This window comes from Ambystoma mexicanum, chromosome 1p (assembly GCF_040938575.1).
Source record: "Ambystoma mexicanum isolate Mex_15411 chromosome 1p, UKY_AmexF1_1, whole genome shotgun sequence".
Classification (NCBI taxonomy): Eukaryota; Metazoa; Chordata; class Amphibia; order Caudata; family Ambystomatidae; genus Ambystoma; species Ambystoma mexicanum.
In genome coordinates, this window is record NC_090921.1 from 86,900,456 (window position 1) to 86,923,112 (window position 22,657).

A 22,657-nucleotide genomic window follows, 5' to 3' on the forward strand; every position below is an offset into this window, starting at 1 on the left:
GCCTCCCAAAAGTCACCCACAGTGTGGATTTTAGAAATCCATTTTAACACTGCCGAACACAACAGGTTGGTTTACCCAACCCCTGAACTGAGGACAATGTGAAAAATCTCTAACCGTAGTTTCCCTTGCTACTGTCAGGAGATCAGTGCTGACTTGCATTAGACATTGTTGCATTAACGTTGATGCCAAAACAGAAATGTGAGACAAGATGCATTCTCTGTTTTATTAACACTTGTTTTTTTTTCTCTGCTCCAAGTCCCGATATATAATGCAGTTATAGCTATTCCATTATTGATGATTCTAAAGTGGAGATTAAAAAATAATTTCCATGTAATAATTCTCTATCAAGCATATTTCATCATATTCCAACCTCACCCCCCTATGTTAGTGAAAATCTTGTAATGTTCATGAAGTTAGGTCCTGTAGGTCAAGCTTTCTAAAAGCTGAAATATCCGTGTCTCCTCTACCCGAGTGTTTCTAATCTGATTTTATTCAATTATTGTTCCTGGTTTTTTCAGTACTTTTTCAATATGATAACAAATGTTATATGTGTGTGTTTGGGGTACAGCTGGACCTGCTGGAATATTCTAACTGTTATGAATGTGATGAAAGCACCTTAATGCAGAACTACCATTAGATGTACCGTTTGATGAATATAATGTAAATATGTAAAAAAACAACTATAGCATGTGTTGTCTAGTGCTGTTGCAAGAACCTGTCTGCATGCTTTCCAACCATAAGATCTAGATTTTTTTTTATCCATTCTCATATAGACTCCGATGCTATATTGGTCTATGTAAAGTTTCTACTAGAATTAAATATATTCATTCTGCAAGGCGATCAATCAGCTGCTTCTTGGAGCTAGAATTGCAGTTTCATAAAAAATTGGATGACCTCAGTCCTCACATGCTTCATTCCAATTTGGATTCTTCGTTCACTTAAGATCAGATGAGGTCATTAGACAGAAAAAGTTTATAGTATTCTGATGAGTGCAAATAGTATTTGAATATGTTAGCCTAAAGTTTTGGAGGGGACCATCAGTCATTCAGGGGGTTATTGTGAAGCTTTTGGCTGGGTGGCTCTTGGCATACTGAAATGTGTTTTATTGACAATGCTTCTCCCCCATTCTTTTACCCCAGGGACGACAGGAAATACTCCCCACAAGTGCAGCAGCACAAAACATCGAATAATCTCCCCCAAGGTTGACTTCCGAACGTGCCCATACCCAGCCTTAACTGAGGTGCAGAACATTGCAGCGACCGATACCAAGCCTGACCTAGACCATAGAAAAAGCAATGGTTTTGACAAGAAGGACAGCAAGCTTGCAAGAACTACCTCATTGACTAGTGGCGGCAGTGAGGTCTCATCGTCCTCTTCATCCTCCAGTTACACTGACAATCCAGACTCCACCCATAACTCGCCCGTAACAATAACAAATGACTACTATGGCGATCATGACCACGGCACTGTCACCATTGCAACCAGTGTGCCAAACCTTACAGTCGGGTCTGTTACTTGTGGCATAGCCCAGAACACAGTGCTTGTGATGACTGGGCTTGGAGGGGAGAAGCCTTTGTCCCTGGGTGCCTCTGGTTTAACGCCAAGCCAACATCTCATTGTTGCAGATTCCAACAGCCAAACTCTGCCTTTGCCGAGCCACAATCTCTCATTGTCACAGTCTTCCAGCCCTATAGACTTGGCTTTGCTGCCTGCTCCTGTTGGCATGTTGGTGTTCTCTCAGAAACTTGAGGCTAACATGGATACCGCAGAGACCAATGTTGCCTTTGACCCAGACTCTTTCTTAAACAGCCCAAGGCAAGGACAGACCTATGGGGGAGGGGCTGGAAGTATGCCTGTTGCCTCCAGTTTCAGTCCCATAGAGAGCACCGAGTCGAGCACCTGTCTTGAGAAGGAGGTTAAGACTGAAGATGAACAGCTGGACTCGGCATCCATTTTTGTGTCATACCAAAACTCAACTGTTCTACCCAATGCCACGATTTTCTCTCCTACGTCTAACCTGGTCTCTGTGGCACAGACTTTCCCAGTGGCCACCCAGGTAACCTTGGTGTCCTCCAGCCTTGAGCCAGTTATGACCTTGGCAAATATTGATCGCAGCAGTAGAGAATCCCCTACACATTTCCTATATACCCAGCCTATTTCTGCCCATGGGCCAGCCAACAGTTCATGTAACCAATTCTTTATTCAGGATGACAATAGCGGGGAACAATTGATTCAGCAGTCTTCCTCTGGTGCCCTCCCTGCCTCTCAGCATCAGGAGAGTGGGACTGGACCAAAGCTTGAGCCACAGTCCACCTGTAGCGACATGAAGGAAGAAACAAGTTCTGCAGTCTATCCTATGTCCTGTCCGGCGACCACCTCTGAGGCTGACACTCCCATGGACACAACATCACATGTGAACAGTGCAGCTGACTCCACAAATTCACACCCAGAAGATGAAACCACTAGAGAAGAGGACAACCACAGCACTGATGTTACAAACTGTTATGCTGTTTCTGAGAGTCAAGAAAGTACACAATGTATTAGTGAGACCACAGAGCTGCAGAGCACAAACATAAGTGACCTATACACGATCATACAGAATGACCTTAGCTCCCCATCTGTGGCATCTACCAATATGGAGCTAAACATGGACCACTTTAACATCTCCTTTGACAGCCAGTTCCCCGATCTGATATCCGATCTTATGACGGAGGAGGTTGCCAATGCCAGCGGATATGGGCAGTTTGGTGCAAACACATGTACCTCAACCCCAGCTGTGAGCCAGAGCCAGCCAGTGTCCCCAAGCTTCACTTCCAGCAATGCCACTCCATCCTCTTATGCTCCTCAGTTGCAGCAGCATCATCAGTCATCCGGACAGTTTATGGATGGGACAAGTGGCATTCTGAGCTTCGCTGAGGAGGCGCATGATCTCTCAGTGGGAGATCCTTCTGGACCCATGCTAGATGTAGTGCAGCTCGTCACCATTACAGACTTCTCTCCAGAGTGGTCCTATCCAGAGGTGAGGAGTGACTGTTTGCAAGGGGTGGCTTTGTATTTTCATGTTCTATGCTTAGCGCTATGAATACCAAAGTGAAGAATCAACTAATGGCAAAAATTGAATTGTTTGAAGGATTGTTAGCCAGTGTTCTGAGTTAGCATGTTTCTGCCTTAGCATATCCGGTAAAAGATTCCTAGCATCTAGAACATTTGGGAATGTAATCGTAAATTTGGGTCAGACTTAATATAGGACGTAAATATGAATTGTACTCAAATCTTCTGCCATGACAATTCAGATTTTAAGGTGTCATGTAGTCCGTACAAGAACCGCCATTTAGGAAATAACCCTTCTATTATTGTGTATAAGATGCATCTGTTCTGTTAAACATATGTGTGGAGCCAGAAATGAAAGCCGGAAACAAAGATGCCATGTTTTTGGTTGAAGACTTTTATTAACTTAAATGGTTTGGGAAAAGGCCTCTCTGACCCTGCTCTAAGAGGAATTTCCCTACCTATAGCCAAAAACGAAGGATCTGGCTGTGTCAGGATGTCGAAATCAAAACCGTCCTTATGTCCAAATGTTCTATTGTGACCCTCACACTACAAACCAAACTATAAAGTGAAAAGAGAAATGTCTTTAACCCGATGATCACAAAAACTTGTTAATAAATGAAAATAGAACAGCTCCATTCTAAAAGTTCTCCAAGGTTCCCTTCCCCTAGATTCCTCAATACTATATCAATGTTTCTTGGTCTAACAGTTCTTTGTGTCTTGCAATCCTGCTAGTTACAAAGCTACTTAGCCTTGTAGTTCCTTCCTTCAAAATGTCTTTCTCAATACAAAATTCACAACAAGCCTTGGTTCAGGAGGGTTACTCCCTTCCCCCGGCTTCTTCTTTATTGTCAATGACTCTTGATCAGACAGTTCTTTGTTCGATAAACACAGTCTATTCTTTAGACTTTCTATAAATCTGCAACTGCCTTGTATACTCCCATTGCCAGGACTCTTTGTGCACTTGTGGTTGCCTGGTATAGTTTCTTGCCAGGACTTATCATGCACTTGTAGTTGCCTGGTTCTCCAGCATGGGGTCTGGCATGGATTCACATGCTCATAAATATTCCCTGTCATCAGACTGGGAATCCTCGGTAAAAAGAAAAACAGTTTCACTTTCATTTTTAAAACTGTATTTCTCCTCTAAACCATTAATCACTGTCCTCTCCATAAGCCCTGCCTCTGGCAGCCATCTTCAGATTTCTACCACACCCTTGAGTGTTCAGAGTCTTTGAGTTGCTCTACAAGCTATTTTGTACTTTTTCCCCCCCCTCTTTTTTGCTGAAAAGTTATATTTTTGTTCCATCATAGCCCTTTTGCTCCTATCGACGTCGGCCGGCAACAGGGATCCGTTGTCGGTGAAGTTGCTTGCCCTTCAAGGGCTGTTGTTCATCGAAGTTTCTGGAAGACCAACTTGGGCCCACTTCGTGCCCTCCGACCATGACTGAGGAGAAAAAGGAAGGAAGGACCCTCTTCAGACCCTGCACCCAATGTGGGCTAAGGAACGTCTTTGTGGAGGACAAGCATCTCAAGGAAATGAAGAAAGACCGTTATAGCAGTCTGGCAGCATGGCTAAAGTCGAGCAAGGTCCCTGACTCCTCTTCCGAGCTAGGTCATGCCTCAGCCATGACCGGTCGGTCCGAGGAGTGGTCTCCCTCCAAGAGGAGGTCAAAGTCCTTTGAGGAGGCTCCATCCGTGGGGGTCAAAGACAAGGCTGCAGGGCCGATTCCGCCAGGTTCACCGCTGATGCAGTTCCCAGGTGGGATAGACAGCAATCACCATTGCCCTCCATCACCTCAGCCAGTCTGCCAACGGTTTCCTCCTCATAGAGGAAGTCCTCCACCTTGGCCAAGTTACGGACAAATCAGAGAAACAAAGGCCGGAGGAAGAGAAGGACTCGCAGGCCCAAGCGGCACAGCCAAAGACCCTGTCGACCGCTTAGTTGACATAGTCTACGACGACCTCTACGGCAGGAGGTACCGACCAGCGAGGGTGGTCCCTACAGTGTGCAGAGGGACCCTGCTTCCCAGGGTTAATATCCCGCCCCTCAGGAAGGAAAAGGGGGGGTGCTGAGAGGTGAGGAGGCCCCAAAGCAGCCCTCCAAGGTTCCATACGATCATCCAATGGACATCTACTCCCCGGAGGACAACCAAGTGTCCGTACATACAGTCCACGAGGAGGAAGACATGGCCTAGCACTCCATCATTCACTCCCCATCTGAGGGACATGTCCATGGACATCCTGTTTACTCTCCACACCCTGGTGACAGAGATCCAGCAAAGGTTCCCTCCAGTACCGGTACCTGTTATACCCCAGGCCACTGACCATCCTCCATGTAAGAAGAGGAAGCGTCACCTGACGCCACCACATCAGCCTCTTCCACCACCTCGGGACCCGACTCCACCAGTAGATCTGGATACACACACAGACACTGGTACGGACACAGTCACGACGGCCGTGGCAACCAACAAAGATGAGAACTTTGTCCCGGCAGACATCAAAACACTGCACCTGGACGCTCCTGACAGAGCCTCTCCACCAGACAAGGTAGGATCATTCCATTCGATGATCTCCAGGGCCTTCCGAGTTGTTCCAACTGGTACCGGAGGGGACCAAGAAGGGGGGGCTTCCTATACCAGCGTCATGAGTCCATGAGGAAGACGGATCATGTCACTACCCTTTTTGTACGACATTTGGGAAGGCCTGGCCCTCACGGAAAACCCATGCGCAATTCCAGCAAAAAGAGACATTTTGGAGAGAAATACAGGGTGCCGGACTCCGCACCCAAGTGCTTAAGGTCACAACCATCGCCGGACATAGTAGTGTCGGCCACTGCATGAAAACGTTCAACCCGGCCTCCACTCCATCGGTCCCCAACAAGGGGAAGAAGATGGATGCCATTGGGAAACAAATCCGCTAATGCTCTGGCTATCTTGTCCCGATACGACAGGGAGCTCTGGTACAAGCTGGACCCAATCCTGGAATTCCTTCCTGACAAGAAAACAGAGCCTCTCATCCTCTTCGTGGAAGGGGAGGCGGCGTCGGACCATGCCATCACGGTGGCAGTGGACATCTCAGACATAGGTTTCCGCCTAGACGTGCATCCAAAGGTACTGGACATGACTTTCAACGGCGAAAACCTGTTCGGAAAAGCGGTCGACAAATCCCTTCAAGCCATAAAGACGGACACGTTCCCTTGGCACTCATCGCTTGTCGTCTTCGCTCCTCCAGGGGAAAGTCGAGCAGATCATCAAAGGGATACTCCATATCATAAAGGCAACCTCCCCGATCCTCCATGCAGGAAGCATACATGGTTCGCTCCAAGGCCTAAGTTAGCGGAGATCAGTGTCACCGTCACCCAAGCAAGCCTGAACCAGTCAAGACGTCGAACCCCCACTCCTGCACCCCAATGCGAGGCCAGCTGACGAGGTTTGTCAGCTCGTGGAAGATCACCAACGACAACTGGGTACTGGACGCTCTCGCTCGCTCAAGGACACACCTTGGAGTTCCCCGACAGGAGCAGCACATCCCTCCGCTCCTCGGAGAAGTACAAGCCATGTTACGGAAAGGGGCGATGGCCCCAACAGCTCCGGGGCTCCGGAGTCTATTCCAGGTACTTTCTGGTCAGAAAGAAGACATGGGGTTGGAGACCCATCCTGTACCTACGACGTCTGAACAAATACCTAAAGTCCCAAATATTCAGGATGTTCACATTGCAACACGTGCTCGGCCAAATGGAGTAGGGGGACTTCTTGACGTCGTTCGACCTAGAGGATGCATACTTCCATGTCCCCATTCACAGGAAACATCTGAAGTTCCTACGGTTTGTGGTACAAAGCCAACACTACCTGTTCAAGGCCCTACCGTTCGGCTTAAAGTCGGCCCCAAGGGTGTTCACAAAATGCCTGGCACTGGCCCATCTGCCTCTGCAGGGGATACACGTATACCCGTACCTGGACAATTTGCTGGTACGTGCCCATTCCTGGGTGCTGGCCGGCGAGCACACGAAGGAGACCGTCCGACTGCTGACGAAGCTGGGGTTCTCCGTAAATTATCTGAAGTCCTGCTTAACGCCATCGCAGAATGCACTGTTCCCCCACGCCAGACTCCACAGTGGCTTGCCTGGAATCCCCCTCGGAGGAGAGGCTAGTGCCCATTCAAGGGAAGGTACAGCGACTGTCGTAGGCGAAGACTGCCACAGTTCAGGCCATCAAGTCATTGCTGGGCATGATGTCGTCCTGTATCAACCTCATCCGTCTCTGCAGCTTGCAAATGAGACCCATACAGGAATTCTTGGATGCACGTTGGATACAAGTGTCCGGGAGTTTTGCGGACAAGATCCCTCTCAAAGAGGAGTTCCGCCGGGCGATAGTGATAGAACCCAGCCATACCAGGAGTCTGTCACCACGGATGCCTCTCTGGAAGGTTGGGGAGCCCACACCGGATGGCTATAAGCCAGAAGTCTGTCTTTCGGATGGAGAAGGAGCTACACATCAACATCCTTGAGCTACGGGCAGTGTTCTGGGCCCTCAAGTCTTTAGTCCTACTGTCTCTGAGAGGCAAGGTGGTGAGGATCTTCATGGACAACACCACCACCTTGTTCTACATCAGGATGCAAGGGGGCACCCGAACCCCAGCACTCTACAAGGAAGCTCAGGGCCTGTGGCTTTGGGCCACCGGGCAAGGGAAGTTCTTCGTCCCTTTCCACCTGGCAGGCATCAAGAACACCATTGCCGAGACTTCCCAACAGGGAATGGCGCCCTTGCCACGAGTGGGAACTTTGTCAGGATCAGCTGGACTGTATGTTCGTCAAATGGGGCAGACCTCCGATCAACATCATCAAACTCAAAATGCCAGAAGTTTGCCAGCAGATTCCACCAACCGAGGAGCATTGGGGATGCGTTCTTCCCGTGGAAGGCCTTTTTCGGTGTGCTTTTCCCTTGTTTTCTCTCCTGCTATGTGTGATCAACACACTCAGACAGTGTCAGTGTAAGAGGATACACATGGCTGAGGCAGATTTGGTATCCGGACCTACTCAGTCTGTCAGTGACTCCTCCCATCAATTTGCAGGTACTTCTGGACCTGCTCACCAGGGAGAAAGGCATAATCCTTCATCAAGACCCAGGATCTCTGAACCTGAAGGCATGGCTCCTGCATCCCTAGAGTTTGGAGGTCATGCGCTGCGAGCGGACTGCAGGCAGATCCTGGCCAAAGCTAGGACGTTGTTGACACGAAAGTGCTACGGCCAAAAGTAATAGTATTTTTCTTTGTGTTGCCAGTCGTAGAAGATTACCCCGCTTATGGTCACTGCCCCAGAGCTTCTTCCATACTTGCTTTCCTGGGCCAAAGCTGGTCTGGCTCACGCATCCATCAAGGTACACCTGGCGACCATCTCACGCTACACCAGATCCCCAGGAAGATCCTCGCTGTGGTCCCACAGACTTGTCAATTCATTTTTCAAGAGGCTCTTTCGATCTTTCCCGCCGGTGAAGGCACCTGCCCCAGCATGGAAGCTCAACGTAGTCCTGACAACTAATGTGGGCACCTTTCAAACCTATGCATCAAGCCCCACTAAAGTTTATCTCGTGGTAGTCAGCGTTTCTTGTGGCTATCACTTCAGCCAGATGAGTGGGTGAGATACAGGCACTGTCTTGCAAGCAGCCGTAACTGACTTTCCACGAATCGAGGGTGGATCTGCGTATGCACCCCACATTCATGCAGAAGGTCCCATCGGAATTCCACATCAACAAGCCTTTGGTGTCGCCTGTTTCTTCCCGAAACCCTTCTACACCAGCGAAGAGGACCTTGCATTTGCAGGACGTTGCTTGTGCCTTGAAATGCTATGTGGCACGCACGCAAGAGTTGTCGGAAGACTTTTTCATTGTTCATGTACCTTGGTCCTGTGAATCATGGGAAGGCCTTGTCTAAGGCTTCCATCTCAAGACGGCTCTCCGACTGCATCATGCCCTGTCATTGGCTGGCTAACCAGCCTCTGCCGGGCCATCCGAGAGCCCACTCCACCAGAGCGATTTCTGCAACAACGGCATTCCTTTCTGATGTGCCCCTGCTCGACATCTACAGGGCTGCGATGCGGAGGTCCACGCATACCTTTGAGGTTCTACTGCGTCGGCAGGGATTCCAGAGAGGAGTCCAGAGTCGGCACAGGCAGTGCTACACTGTTCCAGGGGTCAGTGTTAATTGCTTCTGTTGAGCCTTGCCACCTCCTGTGGTTGTGTAATGTGTATTGCTGTGTAATCGTTATTCAGGAGCATGTGAATCCATGCCAGACCCCGTGCTGGAAAACGCTTATGGGTCTGCCATGGCTTCACATGCAAACCCTCCTTCGGACCCCTCTGCTGCTCTTCTTGGGTCATACTGCCACTTCACGTGTTTACCAAATCTGAAGACGGCTGCCAGAGGCAGGGCTTAGGGAAAGGACTGTCTTTGGTTGGGGGATGTATGACCCAGAGGACAGTGATTGGTTTAGAGAAGAAATACAGTTTCGAAGGGATTGGTTCCTCCGACGTATTCCACATCTATGACAGGTAATCACCACAGCTGCGCTGCTCCGGAAATTTTCCTGCGTCAATGACGTCGATACGCTGTCCTTGAGGACCTCCATCGAGCCGACGTCACCGGATGTTATAAGTAGGATGCATGACGCACGTAGCCTCAGTTCCATTTTTTTCCCGCTAAAGTGTTCGCTTCGGAGATCTCAGCACGCCTAGGTTCTTGTGATTCTATCGGTTCTTTGAACCTGGTTTGTGAAGTAGCATGTCTTCTTTTTCTTCTACACCGTGGTCGGGATTCAAGAAGTGATGGGACTGCGGTTCCAAGATGTCACTTACGGACCCGCACGACATTTGCCTCTGGTGCCTCGATGAGGACGACGCCACCGATGACTGTGACGAATGCCAGTCTTTGACGTCAAAGGCCTTGCAGGAGCAAAAGAAGAAGTTGTCGGTAGGTAGGGTTTCCAAGCCCCAAAAGTCTGCTGGGCTTTCGACTGACGAATCGAAGGGCGACTCTCAGCATCGTCGGCCTAAGTCCTGGGGGACTCGGTCCCAGAGTGGTTCCCGCCATTCCTCTGCCTCTTCGAGGCACTCACGGAAGCGCAGTCACCGGTCGCCTTCCCTGTCCTCGTCCAAGGACTCAGCCAGACGGCGGGTAGCTTGTCCTACCAAGCATTCCTCTCCTGCGGAATGGGACACATTTCGTAAGGAAATGTTGGCGATTTTCGAGTCGCAAGGCTCCGTTCAGTCCGCGCCTTTGAGAGAAGCTGGCCAGGAACGCGCTAGGGCCACCGTTCGCACGCCTTCGGGCTCGGGCGGTCGGCACGATCACCGGGAACCTTTGAGGTCCCGGTCGGACAGGTGGATCGTTCTAGCCATACCCGCTCCAGGTCCCAGACCTCGACGCCCTCTAGACTGGTAGAGCCTGTGAGATCTTCTAAGAAGACGTTGACGCCATCGGCGCCATGTCCGTCGAGGGATTCTCTCGAGGCTCCGCCTCCGAGGAAGTCATTGACGCCATCGGCGCCAAGGCCGCCGAAGGTCACGCTTGGGGCACCGCCCTCGAGGTCTGTGTCGAAGCCATCGGCACCACGCTCGACGTTGACGCCGATGTCGTCGATGCCTTTTTTGGATCCTTTACCGGAGGTACCTCGTGCATCGGTGGAAACTCCGAGGAAGGCCCTGAAGACGTCGGTAAGGCCTGTATTTGAGCCTTTTTCTGTGCCCTCATCCAGGGATTTATTCCAGCCTCTGGATTACATCTCTGAGGTGGATGAAGGGTCTGAGGATGGTTTGGTTCCTGATGAGGTTCCTGATGACCTTTTATCTGGTCATAGCCAGTTGGAAGCCCTGCGTCAGTCTTTGCACGACGCCAGTGGTCTTGATACCTCCCCGGAGGTTGAGTTTGGCAGGCCTGAGCCTGGTACGCATGCTGAAACTTCGTACAGGCGACTCATGTCGAGGGTCATGGAGTACTTGGGGTGGTCTGCGCCACGAGTGGATTTTCTGCAGGATGACCTGACAGATATCCTTGACCAAGGTCCGCCCACTGACCCAGTGCTGCCATTTCATATGGCTTTACAGAGAAGGATGGCGGCGGCTTGGACTGTTCCGGAGAGTCTCCCTGCTGTGAGCAAGTCGTTGCCGAAAAAATACCATCCAGCCAGTAGCCACCCCTGCTACTTGACTACGCACCCCACTCAGGAGAGTTTGGTGGTGCCGGCGGCTACGGCCCCAGCAAAGCAGGCGTCATACCCTACCATCCCTCCTGATGGGGATGACAAACGTTTTGATGGCTGGGCGAAGAAAGGGTTTTTCTTAAGGGGGATATGGCTTTACAGGCAGCCAACTCCGTGTGTGCCTTAGTACGTTTCACTCACACTCTGTGGAATTGTGTGTCTTTGGCGGCAGAACATATTCCCGAAGGAGAGGAACGGGATAGTTTTCTTGCCCTTGTTCAGGATGGCAAGGATGCCATGTGTGAATCCGTTCAGTGGGGTCTGGACATGGCAGACTGTGTCAGCCGGTCCATGGCGGCGATCACCGTGATGCGCAGATTTGCGTGGTGCGGAAGTCGGGGTTTGCTCCTAACGTACACGCCCGGCTTCTCAACATGCCCTTTAAAGGTGTCAATCTTTTTGGCAGCAATACTGACGAGAGCCTTGAGAGGTTGCAGACCTCCAAAGCTGCAGCGAAGTTGTTGAGCGCTGCAGTTCTCCAACCTCTGTCTTTTCGTCCTAGGGGACAGCAATGGAGGGGAGGTTCCTTTTGATACTACTCTTCCTTTGGTAGATCGAGGGGAGCTGTAAGTCAAAGGGGCCACCATAGGTGTGCCAGAGGTGGAAAACAGGGTACTCGAGGTGCCAAGGCCGCTCGGGCAGCTGCCTCTTTGGCTTCAGGCACTGTCACAGCCCCTTCAGATCAGTCATGAGGCCATGTCCCATGGTTAGCCGGTTGGGGGAAGGCTGGCGCAGCATCTTGTAGAATGGCGTGCCATTACTTCCGATATGTGGGTTCTGGAGATCATAGCCCACGGCTACTGTCTTCCTTTCCGTCTGAGGCCTCACAACAATCCACCAAGGAATTTCTCTTTGAAGAGTCTGGATCCGCTCCTTGCGCAGGAAATCAAATCCCTGCTGGAGAATGGCGCCATAGAACTGGTGCCTGTAGCGGAGAGGAACAAGGAATGGGATTACCCATATTTTTTGATCCTGAAAAAAGACGGGGGATTGAGACCCATCATGGACTTGTGTGGTTTGAACAAGCTCCTCAGGAAGGACAAGTTCAAGATGGTTACTCTCTCTCAAGTCCTCCAGGCCCTTCAACTTCAGGACTGGTTGGTGCCTCTAGACCTCAAGGACGCTTACTTTCATGTGCCGATTCATCCCAAGCACAAGAAGTACCTGAGGTTCGCGGTTGGTGACTCACATTTTCAGTTTCGGGTCTTGCCGTTCGGATTGACCTCTGCCCTAAGGGTCTTCACCAAGCTCATGGTGGTGGTGGCAGCGTATCTCAACTAAGGAGGATTCATGTCTACCCCTACCTGGACAATTGGTGGTTCAGGGTGCGCTCTCCCGAGCAAGTCCTGGATCATCTGTCAGTCACCTGCCATTCCCTTCACAGGCTGGGCTTCTCCCTCAACTTAAAGAAGTCCCATTTGATGCCTACCCAGCGGCTCCAGTACATCGGAGCAGTGCTCGACACATCCCTGGGGCTGTGTTTTCCTCCCCAGGTGAGGGCTCATCACATTCTGCAGATGGTGAACAAGTTGCAACATGCCCAGAGTCTCCGGGCGTTCGAGTTCTTGAGGTTGCTTTCTCTGTGAAAGGTACAGTGAGCTAAAGACTTGGTAGAGTCTCTCCCAGGGGTTACTCACCCAAGAACAGGCCATTGGGCTGTGTTCGTGCTGATAGAGAGATTCCCAGACCCCCCACCCCCTTGTTTTGCATAAATTAACTTTGGGTCTCACCCTAAGTTAAAATGGTAATCCAGACGTGGATCCGTTGCTCACTGTTCTTAGGGAGGCGCAGCTTCACCTCACTGATGATGCCCAACAAGGCTGAAACACGTGTATGGGGTTGCTGTTGGTACTCTTGTTCAGAAGAGAATTGCCTAGTATTTCGGTACTGGACTGCCCTGGGCAGGACAAAGACTGATGTGCAGGGACATTTCTTCTCTGTGAAAGGGACAGTGAGCTAAAGACTTGGTAGAGTCTCTCCCAGGGGTTACTCACCCAAGAATAGGCCATTGGGATGTGTTTGTGCTGGTAGAGAGATTCCCAGACCCCCCCCCCCCCTTGTTCGGCCTCATGGCATCCTGCATTCTCCTGGTGCCAGAGGCCAGGCTGCGGATGAGATCTCTGCAGTGGGCTCTCAAGATGCAGTGGTCCCAGTCCTCGGGCAGGATGTCGGAATCCCGTTCAGGTGCCGCCTTCGGTCGCCCAGGATCTTCTGTGGTGGGCCGTCAAAGGCAATCTGATGAAGGGGGCTCCATTTTGGCTACCCTGGCCGGAGGTGACGATCGTGACGGATGCATCCCTCACGAAATGGGGAGCTCATGCCAACGAGTTGACAGTCAACGGTCGTTGGTCTCTGTCGGAGTCCATACTCCATATCAATCTGTTGGAGCTGAGGGCCGTCAGGTAGCCCTGAAGGCTTTTCTGTCGTCTGTGCGGGTGAAGACTGTCCTGATTCTAACGGACAATACAGTGGCCATGCACTACCTCACTACCTCAACAAAAAGGGAGGGGCAGGGTCTCTCCCTCTGTGCAGAGAGGCAATGCAACTCTGGTTCTGGGCCATCCAGCAGGAAATTTCGATCTCGGCAGTTCATCTGGCCGGAGACGAAATGCGGCGGCGGACGCTATAAGCAGGCAGAGCACGGTCTCTCACGAGTGGGAGCTGGCTCAGGAGATTGTCCTGGAGATCTTTGCCCTTTGGGGGACCCCACAAGTGGATCTCTTCGCCACCAGTGTCAGCTGGAAGTGCGAAAGATTCTGCTCGCTGGAATTTCCTCCAAAAGGAGCCTTAGGGGACACATTCGTAGTGGAGTGGTCCTTCCCACTGCTGTATGCGTTTCATCCAGTCCCCATCATTCCGCAAGTGCTGCGGAGGTTACGGAGGTTCGGTTCCCGAATGATCCTCATTGCTCCGGCATGGGCCAGGAGAACGTGGTACCCGGACTTTCTCGATATGTCCATCTGCCCTCCACTCCGTCTACCGAGACGATCTGCTCTCATGGGAGGGGGCGGTCAGGTTCTCCATCCAGAGGTCAAGTCCCTCATCCTTCATGCTTGGCTTCTGAAAGGTTGAGGTATAAGGATTGGGACCTCCCTGAAGACGTGATGGAGGTGTTGCTTTCAGCCAGAAGGCCTGCAACAAAATCCCTGTACCGTTGCCTTTGGAGAAAGTTCTGCGACTGGTGCAGGGTTAAGAATGTGGATCCTTTTTCATGTGCCATTCCTGTGGTTCTGTCTTTTTTGCTTTCGATAGCCCACAAGGGCCTGCAAGTGGGTACCATTAAAGGTTACCTGACGGCGCTGTCCATATTTAAGCGCTCGTCTGAGGAGTGTTCTTACTTTAAAATTCCTTTTGATTTCTCAGTTTCTGAAAGGACTCACTAGTGTGTTACCACCGTCTCTTTTCCAGGTGCCCGGTTGCAATTTGAACCTGGTTCTAAAATCCTCATGGGAGCTCTGTTTGAGCCTTTACATTCTTGCCCTTTGAGACTGTTGACCTTGAAAACTGTATTTTTAGTTGCGGTTACTTCCGTTCGCAAAGTGAGTGAGTTGCAGGCACTTTCCGTTAAGCCACCCTTCACAGTGTTCCATAAGGACAAGGGTTGTCCTTAGGGTTCGTCCTTCTTTTCTTCCGAAAGTTTCTACATCTCACGCATGTCCCGGGTCAAAGTGGACGATCAGCTCTTTGTAGGTTACGCTGGAAGGCGTTTGGGACAAGCTGTTACTAAACAGACTTTGTCTAGATGGATTATCTTGACAATTTCTGAATTTTACCGCTTGGCGGGTAAGGACCCTCCGGTAGGCTTACGGGCCCATTCTACTAGGGGTGTGGCTGCCTCTACTGCCCTGCAGAGGGGTGTTCCCATTTGTAACATTTGTGAAGCAGCCACATGGCCCTCTGTCCATGCTTTTGTAAAACACTAGTCCCTGGATTATATCCATGGGCAACATTTGGCCTTTGGCAAGGTGGTCCTCTATTCTGCAATTTAATTGGGCATTCTAAAATTCTAAATTCTTTTCCCACCTCCTTACGTCAGTACTGCTTTCGGAGTCTGTCATAGATGTGGAATACGTCGGAGGAACCAATCCCTTCGAAGAACAAGTTACTTTCTTACCTGGTAACGTTCTTTCAATTGGATGTTCCGACAATGTATTCCACATCGCTCCCTCCCTACCTGCCCCTCTACAGAATTTCTTATGCGATTGCAGCTTTCGTTTTCCGCAAGGCTTTCTGTAGTCATTCTGGCAGAAGATTGGTGCCACACGTTCTGGGGAAAAAAAACTATGACTGAGGCTACGGGCATCGTGCGTCCTATTTATAACATCCGGTGACGTCGGCTCGACGGAGGCCCTCGAGGACAGCGTATCAACGTCATCGACGCAGGACGCAGACACCGAAAATGTTCCGAAGCAGCACAGCTGTTGTGATTACCTGTCATAGATGTGGAATACGTCATCAGAACATCCCATAGAAAGAACGTTACCAGGTAAGAAAGTAATGATCAATGAGCATGAGCATGTGAATCCATGCCAGACCCATGCTGGAGAATAATAATTACAGGTAAGAAACTTAAACCTTTACTCGCCTGCCAGGACTTCTTATTTCCATAGGTAATAGTTCCTCTTTTAATTCCACAACTGCATATGTATTCCTTGGTTCTGAATATCTGATTTGTTCCAATATTTGCTCTGAGTTTCCCCCATATCTGCATTCCATGCATTCGTATATGGCTGGGGTTCCTGCTTTCAATGTGCCATCTTGACTCGCAAACAATTGTCTTACTGTTTGTCTCTGTGGCTTTATTTATTGTATTTTATTTTGTTTTATTACAAGCCGAATACCGGACTGGCATCAATTTGTGGTAACACAAAACACACATGACACTACAACAATAACCTAAGGCATTTCCCCAATTATCTGACCTAAAGGAAGTTTGGTATTGTTTCCTTCAAGCTTTTTCGAAAAAGAGAACAGATTCCTTTCCAACCGCAGGTTGGGAGTGAGAGCCTTGCAAGCAAATGATGCTGTGTAAGAGAAGGATTTTCCATTGGCTTTTAGCCGTTTTGGGCGTGTGCAAAGTAATAACATAGTTACGTGAATGTAGACTTTTTGCTGGTTGGTAGGTAGTTAATCTTGCCTTTAAATGTTCTGCAGCTGTACCATAGACTGCCTTGTGAACAAAGATTACCATTTTAAATGGAATTCTGACTCTTATAGGAAGCCACTGCAGAAACGTTCAAAATAGCATGATATGCTCACCAGGCGGTATTTGTTTTATAATCTGAACTGCGTTGTTTTGTCCCACTTGGAGGGCATGCAAATTCTTTTTTGAAGTGCCTCCCAAAAGGGCATTACAATAGTCAATTCTTGATAGAGCCGTGGCTAGAGCCAGAATTTCACAGTTCTTCTCTGAGATCAGTGGTCTAATTTTCTTCAAGCGTTTCAGTTGATTTTGTGTGCTATGAATGATGTTGTTTACTTGCGCATCAGGACTAACATTACAGTCCAGAAAGGGCCCAAGGTTTTGATCTTAACCTCAGTGTTGATCACACGTCAGTCTAACAATAAAGAATTGTATCTGAAGCGGGTAGTCAAAAAGTATAATTTCCGATTTAGCATCATTGGGACACATCCAATGCTCCACCATCCATTGTTTTACAATTTTGAAAGTGTTATTCAAACTAAGAGTGTCTTGTTCGTAATTACCTTCCAATTTCAGCAAAAGCTGAGTGTCATCAGCATAGTTGGTGAAACAAATATTTTCCTCTTCCAGCAAATTGCACAGAGTTTTCATATACAAAATTTAATAGAGTAGAAGACAAGCAAGCCCCCTCTGGTACTCCAAAGAGAGGGGGGGCATTGTCTGACAAAGCCTCCCCCCAATGTGCGTCTGAGAGACAGTTTTAAAAGAAAGAGTGGATCCACTTTATGGCATTTGGTGAGCACTTGCCTGTTTTATCCAGGGATGTCAAAAGAATGTCGCGATCCTGTAAATCGATCCAGTAAATCTAAGGCCGCCGAGAAGTCCAAGAGGACCTGCAGCCCACACCCACCAGAGTCCACTATGTTCAGCATGCCTGATAGCAAATCCAAAAGTGCACTCTCGGTACTGTGGCCAGATCTAAATCCAGACTGGTCTTTATGAAGGACTTTATTATGTTGTAGGAAGTCCTGAAATTGTTTGGTTGCTACCTTATCCGGAACTTTAAAAAGAAAGGGGGTATTGGTTATCGGTCTTAGATTGGCTATGTCCTTGGGATTCTTACCAGTTTTTTTGATGAACAGAGTAACTGTAACTTGCTTTAAAGTTTACTAATGGTAGTCCCCGCGGTCGCTGAAACACCCCAGGGTGACTCGTCTTGCTTGATTTAACTCACCGGCTCTGTTTGGCGTCCTTGGATCCAATTTGCGCTAACACAGTGCAGCTCTGTTGCCTGCTTGCCACTCTGGACTGCTTCTGCATCGTTATGGTTTCTCTCGCTGCTTCACTTCTGCATGCCTGCCTTCCTTCAAATGCAGGTAAGAGTAATGTTACTTTCTCCAGCAGCCGAACGCCGAGGAATCTTCCCTTGGTTCTTGGCGTAGCTGCTGAAATTCCTGCTTGTGCAATGTTCCTTTTCCTCTTTGCTGGCGAGCACCTTGGCTCTGCCACACGGGTTGGTGCTTCCCGCTTCCACACGCCTCGCTGAGAGTCGCAACATCTTTGCCCAAACAGCAGCTTCCAATAGTTTGTTTTCCATTTTTAAATGTCCCGCGCACAGGTGCCTTCTGAAAACAACTAGCACGCTTATTCAGCTTGGGGCTCCTTTTGGTCTGCATCATTGCCTTTTCTCTCCTTGTCCCAGTACCTGAGTGGTTGAGGGAATTGGAATCCATTGATGTTAACTGATGCAGATTACTTGGGAAATCTCTTTCAATGGTTCCATATGATAAGCCAGTTCTATATGAAGGGGAACTAGAACTGGAAAAGGTATTCTTGGAGCTTTTACTTTTTAGTCCAGGGATGTTGCTTTGGCCTAAAGGGTTTCGGGGGGGAAAGGTTTTTCTCTTTTACCTAAGATGGGTGGGGTGGGCGGAATAGATGCATGGCAGTAGGCCATTAGATATTGGGTTTCAAGGGGTTTTCTTCATGCACAAATCCAATGAAGCCATGACATCTCCGTGAAGGTTGTCTCCTCCCATGTGATTCCCCCGCCCCCATCATTTAGCTGCCCCCCAGGGTCAGGAACAGGCAGTGACTGTCGTCCCCTGGCCATGTAGGAGGAGGTCACGCTGGGGACTTTGTGATGACTCCATTGGATTCATTGCACTCATTGTACAATGTAGCATACAAAAGTGCTGTTGAGAGTATTGAATTAGTCATATCTGCTGAAATGTCCTCAATATACCTTTCCATTAAACGTTTTATAGGCACTTCTGTGTTATTACTGAACAATTGAAACAGGCTCACTCACTTTGGGGTGCACTGAAAAAGTACAGTCCAGTCTGCTAGGGCACATCGTTTTGCATTGGGACAAAAGTAATCCTTGACATGTGTTGGCCTCATTGGGTGTTATTCGTGAGGCTCCTCTTTCAGTCAGTCGCTTTTTCTTTGTTGCATTTTCAGCTATCTCCTTTAGAAGCATGGTAAGGCTAAAGCCCACAGATTGCTGTGGTATGTCGGTTGTAATCTGCACTTGCCAATCAATGCACAGGTGACTGCAATGAGGTCACACTTTATCTGGGTCTGCTAATGTCCTTGTGCCGTAGGGCTAGGCATTGCTCCTCTTGGGGAGATGTCAAGACACATTTGAACATGGTCAGTGCACGCCTGTAGTGGGAAGGATGTGGTTCGAACTATTTGAATGGAAATCAGACTACAAGGCAGTTCTGTTTTGATTGATGCAAAAGTTCCCACCCATTACTTTAGATTTGTTGCAGTGGGCCGACCTATGTGGCCCACATGTGCGTCCAAAGCTTGCTGTGCCTAAAGTCCCAAACTACACCTAGCGGATGAGGCCAAAGCATGCCTGATGTGCAGAAGGGAGGTGGCAGAAAGTTTGTTCTATATTGCTTCCTTTAGGACCAGGCATATGATTGAATAGCATTTAGTTGATCCAATTGGAGAACTACACTGAGAAACTTCCAATGGTTATGATTTCACTATCTGTGCTTTATATTCTGTTATGTTAAATATATACCTTCCATTTTACGCTTCTGCTGTCTTTCTGTTCTTCAGACCTTGCACAATCTTGAGGCATATGTGCTTGATGAAATACATCTGGCTGCTTCCCAACAAGATGTTACTCTCACCTTCCCTATTACGCTAATGTCCCAGCCACAGTTAGTCCTGTTTGACGTTTTCCTTTAAAGAGTGGAAGTATGTGCCTTAGTACTAGATGGACGTGAGTTTATGCTTGTATCACACAACTGTTTTCCTCCCCTTAAAGTGTCACAAGCTACCTATATCGGGTCTTTTCAAGTGGGGGATAAGGTCTTGGTATTGTTACCCAACTCCTCCAATAAAATGCTGGCACAGTGGTGAGGACCATATAAGATTACAGCCGTTTTAGGCCCCGTGAATTACCTGGTTGAACAACCCGACAGGAAGGGAAAACACCAGAACTATCACATCAATCTCCTAAAAAGTTGGAAGGAACCAGGAAGAGAACCCCTAAGGGTAAACCTACTAGACGTGACGAATACGGAAAAGGCTTTCCAGTCGGTGAAATGGGGGGCACAGCTTGAGCACGAGAAAAAAAAGGAACTGGAAAGACATTTACAATCCTTAGAACAAGTGTTTTCTTTCTATCCTGGAAAGACGTCCCTTGTAGAATATGAGATTCACACTGACCCCTCCCAAACAGTCAGAATCCGCCCTTACAGACTGCCTGAATCAAAAAGAGCAGCAGTACAAGCTGATGTAGAAGAAATGTTACGTCTGGGAGTAATAGAACCATCCACCAGCCACTGGTCTTCTCCAATAGTGCTAGTTCCCAAACCCGATGGATCCATCAGGTTCCTTATGGATTACAGGAAACTAAACACCATATCAACCTTTCAAGCGTATCCCATGCCCAGAATCGATGAGTTAATAGAGAAACTGAGTACAGCCAGTTACATCAGTACAATTGACCCGACCAAAGGATATTGGCAGATTCCCCTACGTAAAGAAGACAAGTTGAAGACGGCATTCTCTACTCCATCCGGGCTCTATCAGTTCACCGTATTACCCTTTGGTTTACACGGTTTGTTTGTTTTGTTTATTTTATTTAGTATAGCGCTCCAGACCCAGGGGTAAATGGGCGCTTAGAGGACAAGTTACAAGGTTACAGTATACAAACAGTTAAACAATTGTGACGGAAGTATGCCATATATGGTATGTACAGGCAGGTATTAGGAAACATTTCATAATATGTACAATATATACAAAAGTACTAAGCTTAGTCTATCTGAGGATTACCTTCTCCAGAAGCCAGCTAATGACTAGTTTTCTGATCAATTGGACGGATTTGGCCAGTTTAATATTCAGTGGCAGGGTGTTCCAAAGTTGAGGGTCGAGGACAGTGAAGCTGGAGCCTCTCGCTCTTTTGGCGATGAATCTGGGCACGATGAGGCTGAGGGTATTGGATGATCTGGTGACTCTTGTGTTGGGTTTAAGAGTGAGTTTGTTGGTCAGGTACTGGGGGGCTGGGTGGGTTAAGGCTTTGTAGGTGAGACAAAGGGTTTTTAGGTCAATTTTTTGCTGAATGGATAACCATTTGCAAGATATTCTTGTGTGGGAGATGTGCTCTCTCTTGGGAATATTTAGTGCTGCTCTCAGCGCATTATTTTGGAGGATCTGAAGTTTCTTGATTATAGCTTGGTTGGCACCAAGGTAAAGGCTATTACAGTAGTCAAGCTTTGATTGTATGAGAGCCCTCGCCAGAATGAGGCAACTGTTTGTAGATAGAAACGGTCTACAGGCCCTGATTAGCTTTCCCGTGTATGCGGTTGCTGAGGCAATCATATTAACTTGTTTGGCGAGGTTAGTATTGGCGTCAAGGTAGAAGCCTAACGTTTTCACGTTTTTCACAACTGGGATGATGTTGCCATCTATGGTGAAGTTCGAATAATCGGGGCTGAGTTTCGGTAGATTATTAGGGGACCCGACTAGGAGAAGCTCAGTCTTCTCATCATTCAGGCAGAGGCCGTGTGTAGCCATCCATGCCTGAATGATGGCGAAGATTTCGTTAATCCTGGTGGCATCAGTGTTGTAGTTGCCAGAGATGGTGAGGAGTATCTGGGTGTCATCTGCATAGTTGGTGTAGGTGACACCCAGATGGTCCAATTTATCGAAGAGGGGCTTCGTAAAGATGTTATAGAGGGTGGGGGAGACGCAGGACCCTTGTGGGACACCACAGGTGATGGGGATGGGGTCAGCTGCAGCCACAGATGAAAAAACCCTCATGGTTCTGTTGGCTAGGAAGGATTGTATCCACATGACAGCAGGGGGGGGAGAAGTGGGCAGCAGAAGAAAGGTGGTTGCAGAGTATTTTGTGGTCAACCAGGTCAAAGGCTGCTGAAGGAGGAGTAGGATAGCTGCTTTGTTTTTGTCCTTTATGTCATCAATCTGGCTTTTAACGTCAACAAGGGCAGTTTCCGTTCCATGTTGAGGGCGAAAGCCAGATTGACGCAGGCCTAGCAGTTGATTAGACTCCAAGTAATCCTGAATTTGCAGATAGGCAACTCTGTCGAGGATTTTTAGCAGGAAGGGGACCGTGGTGATAGGCCTGTAATTGGTGGGAATGGCTGGGTCGAGAGATTGTTTTTTTTAGGAGAGGGAGAACCCAAGACTGTTTTAGGTTGTTAGGTACAGAATTAGTTGAGAAGGATAGGTTTACTAGTTTGGATATGAATGGGGCGAGGTCTCGCGCCGCGTCTTTGATGATCTGTGCGGGGCAGCTGTCCCCTTTACAATTAGATGGTTTAAGGGATGCTATGATTTTTTGAATTTCGGGTATAGTAACCGGTTTGAATGTAAAGCCGGAGGTATTGCTAGTAGGGGTGGGTGTGCTAGGTATGAAGGCGTTGTTGTTGGAGAGTTATAATCTTTTGGATTCGATTTTGTTTTGAAGACCAGTGATTTTGTTAGCTAGGGCATTTTTGATGCTGGTGCACCATGCCTTGTCCTTCACGTAGGTATCGTTTGGAGGATTCGGATTTTCTAATTCCTTCAGGATGGTGAAGAGTTCTTTAGCAGAGGATTGGGCATTATTTATTCTGACATTATAGGCTTGTTTTTTAGTCCGGATTATCTCTTTCTTCTAGTGGGAGGAAATGGTCGTAAGATTAACTTTGTTTTCTGCAGAGGGGTTATTTTTCCAAAGGGTTTCCATC

The 22,657-nt window shown here is 48.6% G+C and overlaps 1 protein-coding gene across 13 annotated transcripts in view; it reads left to right on the forward strand.

The window, feature by feature from the left end:
• The window catches only part of CAMTA2 (calmodulin binding transcription activator 2), a 1,813,542-nt gene that overhangs the window by 757,498 nt on the left and 1,033,387 nt on the right, over positions 1–22,657 (forward strand). For all 13 annotated transcript variants that reach the window (XM_069643632.1, XM_069643658.1, XM_069643676.1 and 10 more), the window contains one exon: positions 1,140–3,019. In XM_069643632.1, the coding sequence (XP_069499733.1) occupies positions 1,140–3,019 (1,880 nt within the window). The remainder of the gene's footprint in view (positions 1–1,139; positions 3,020–22,657) is intronic.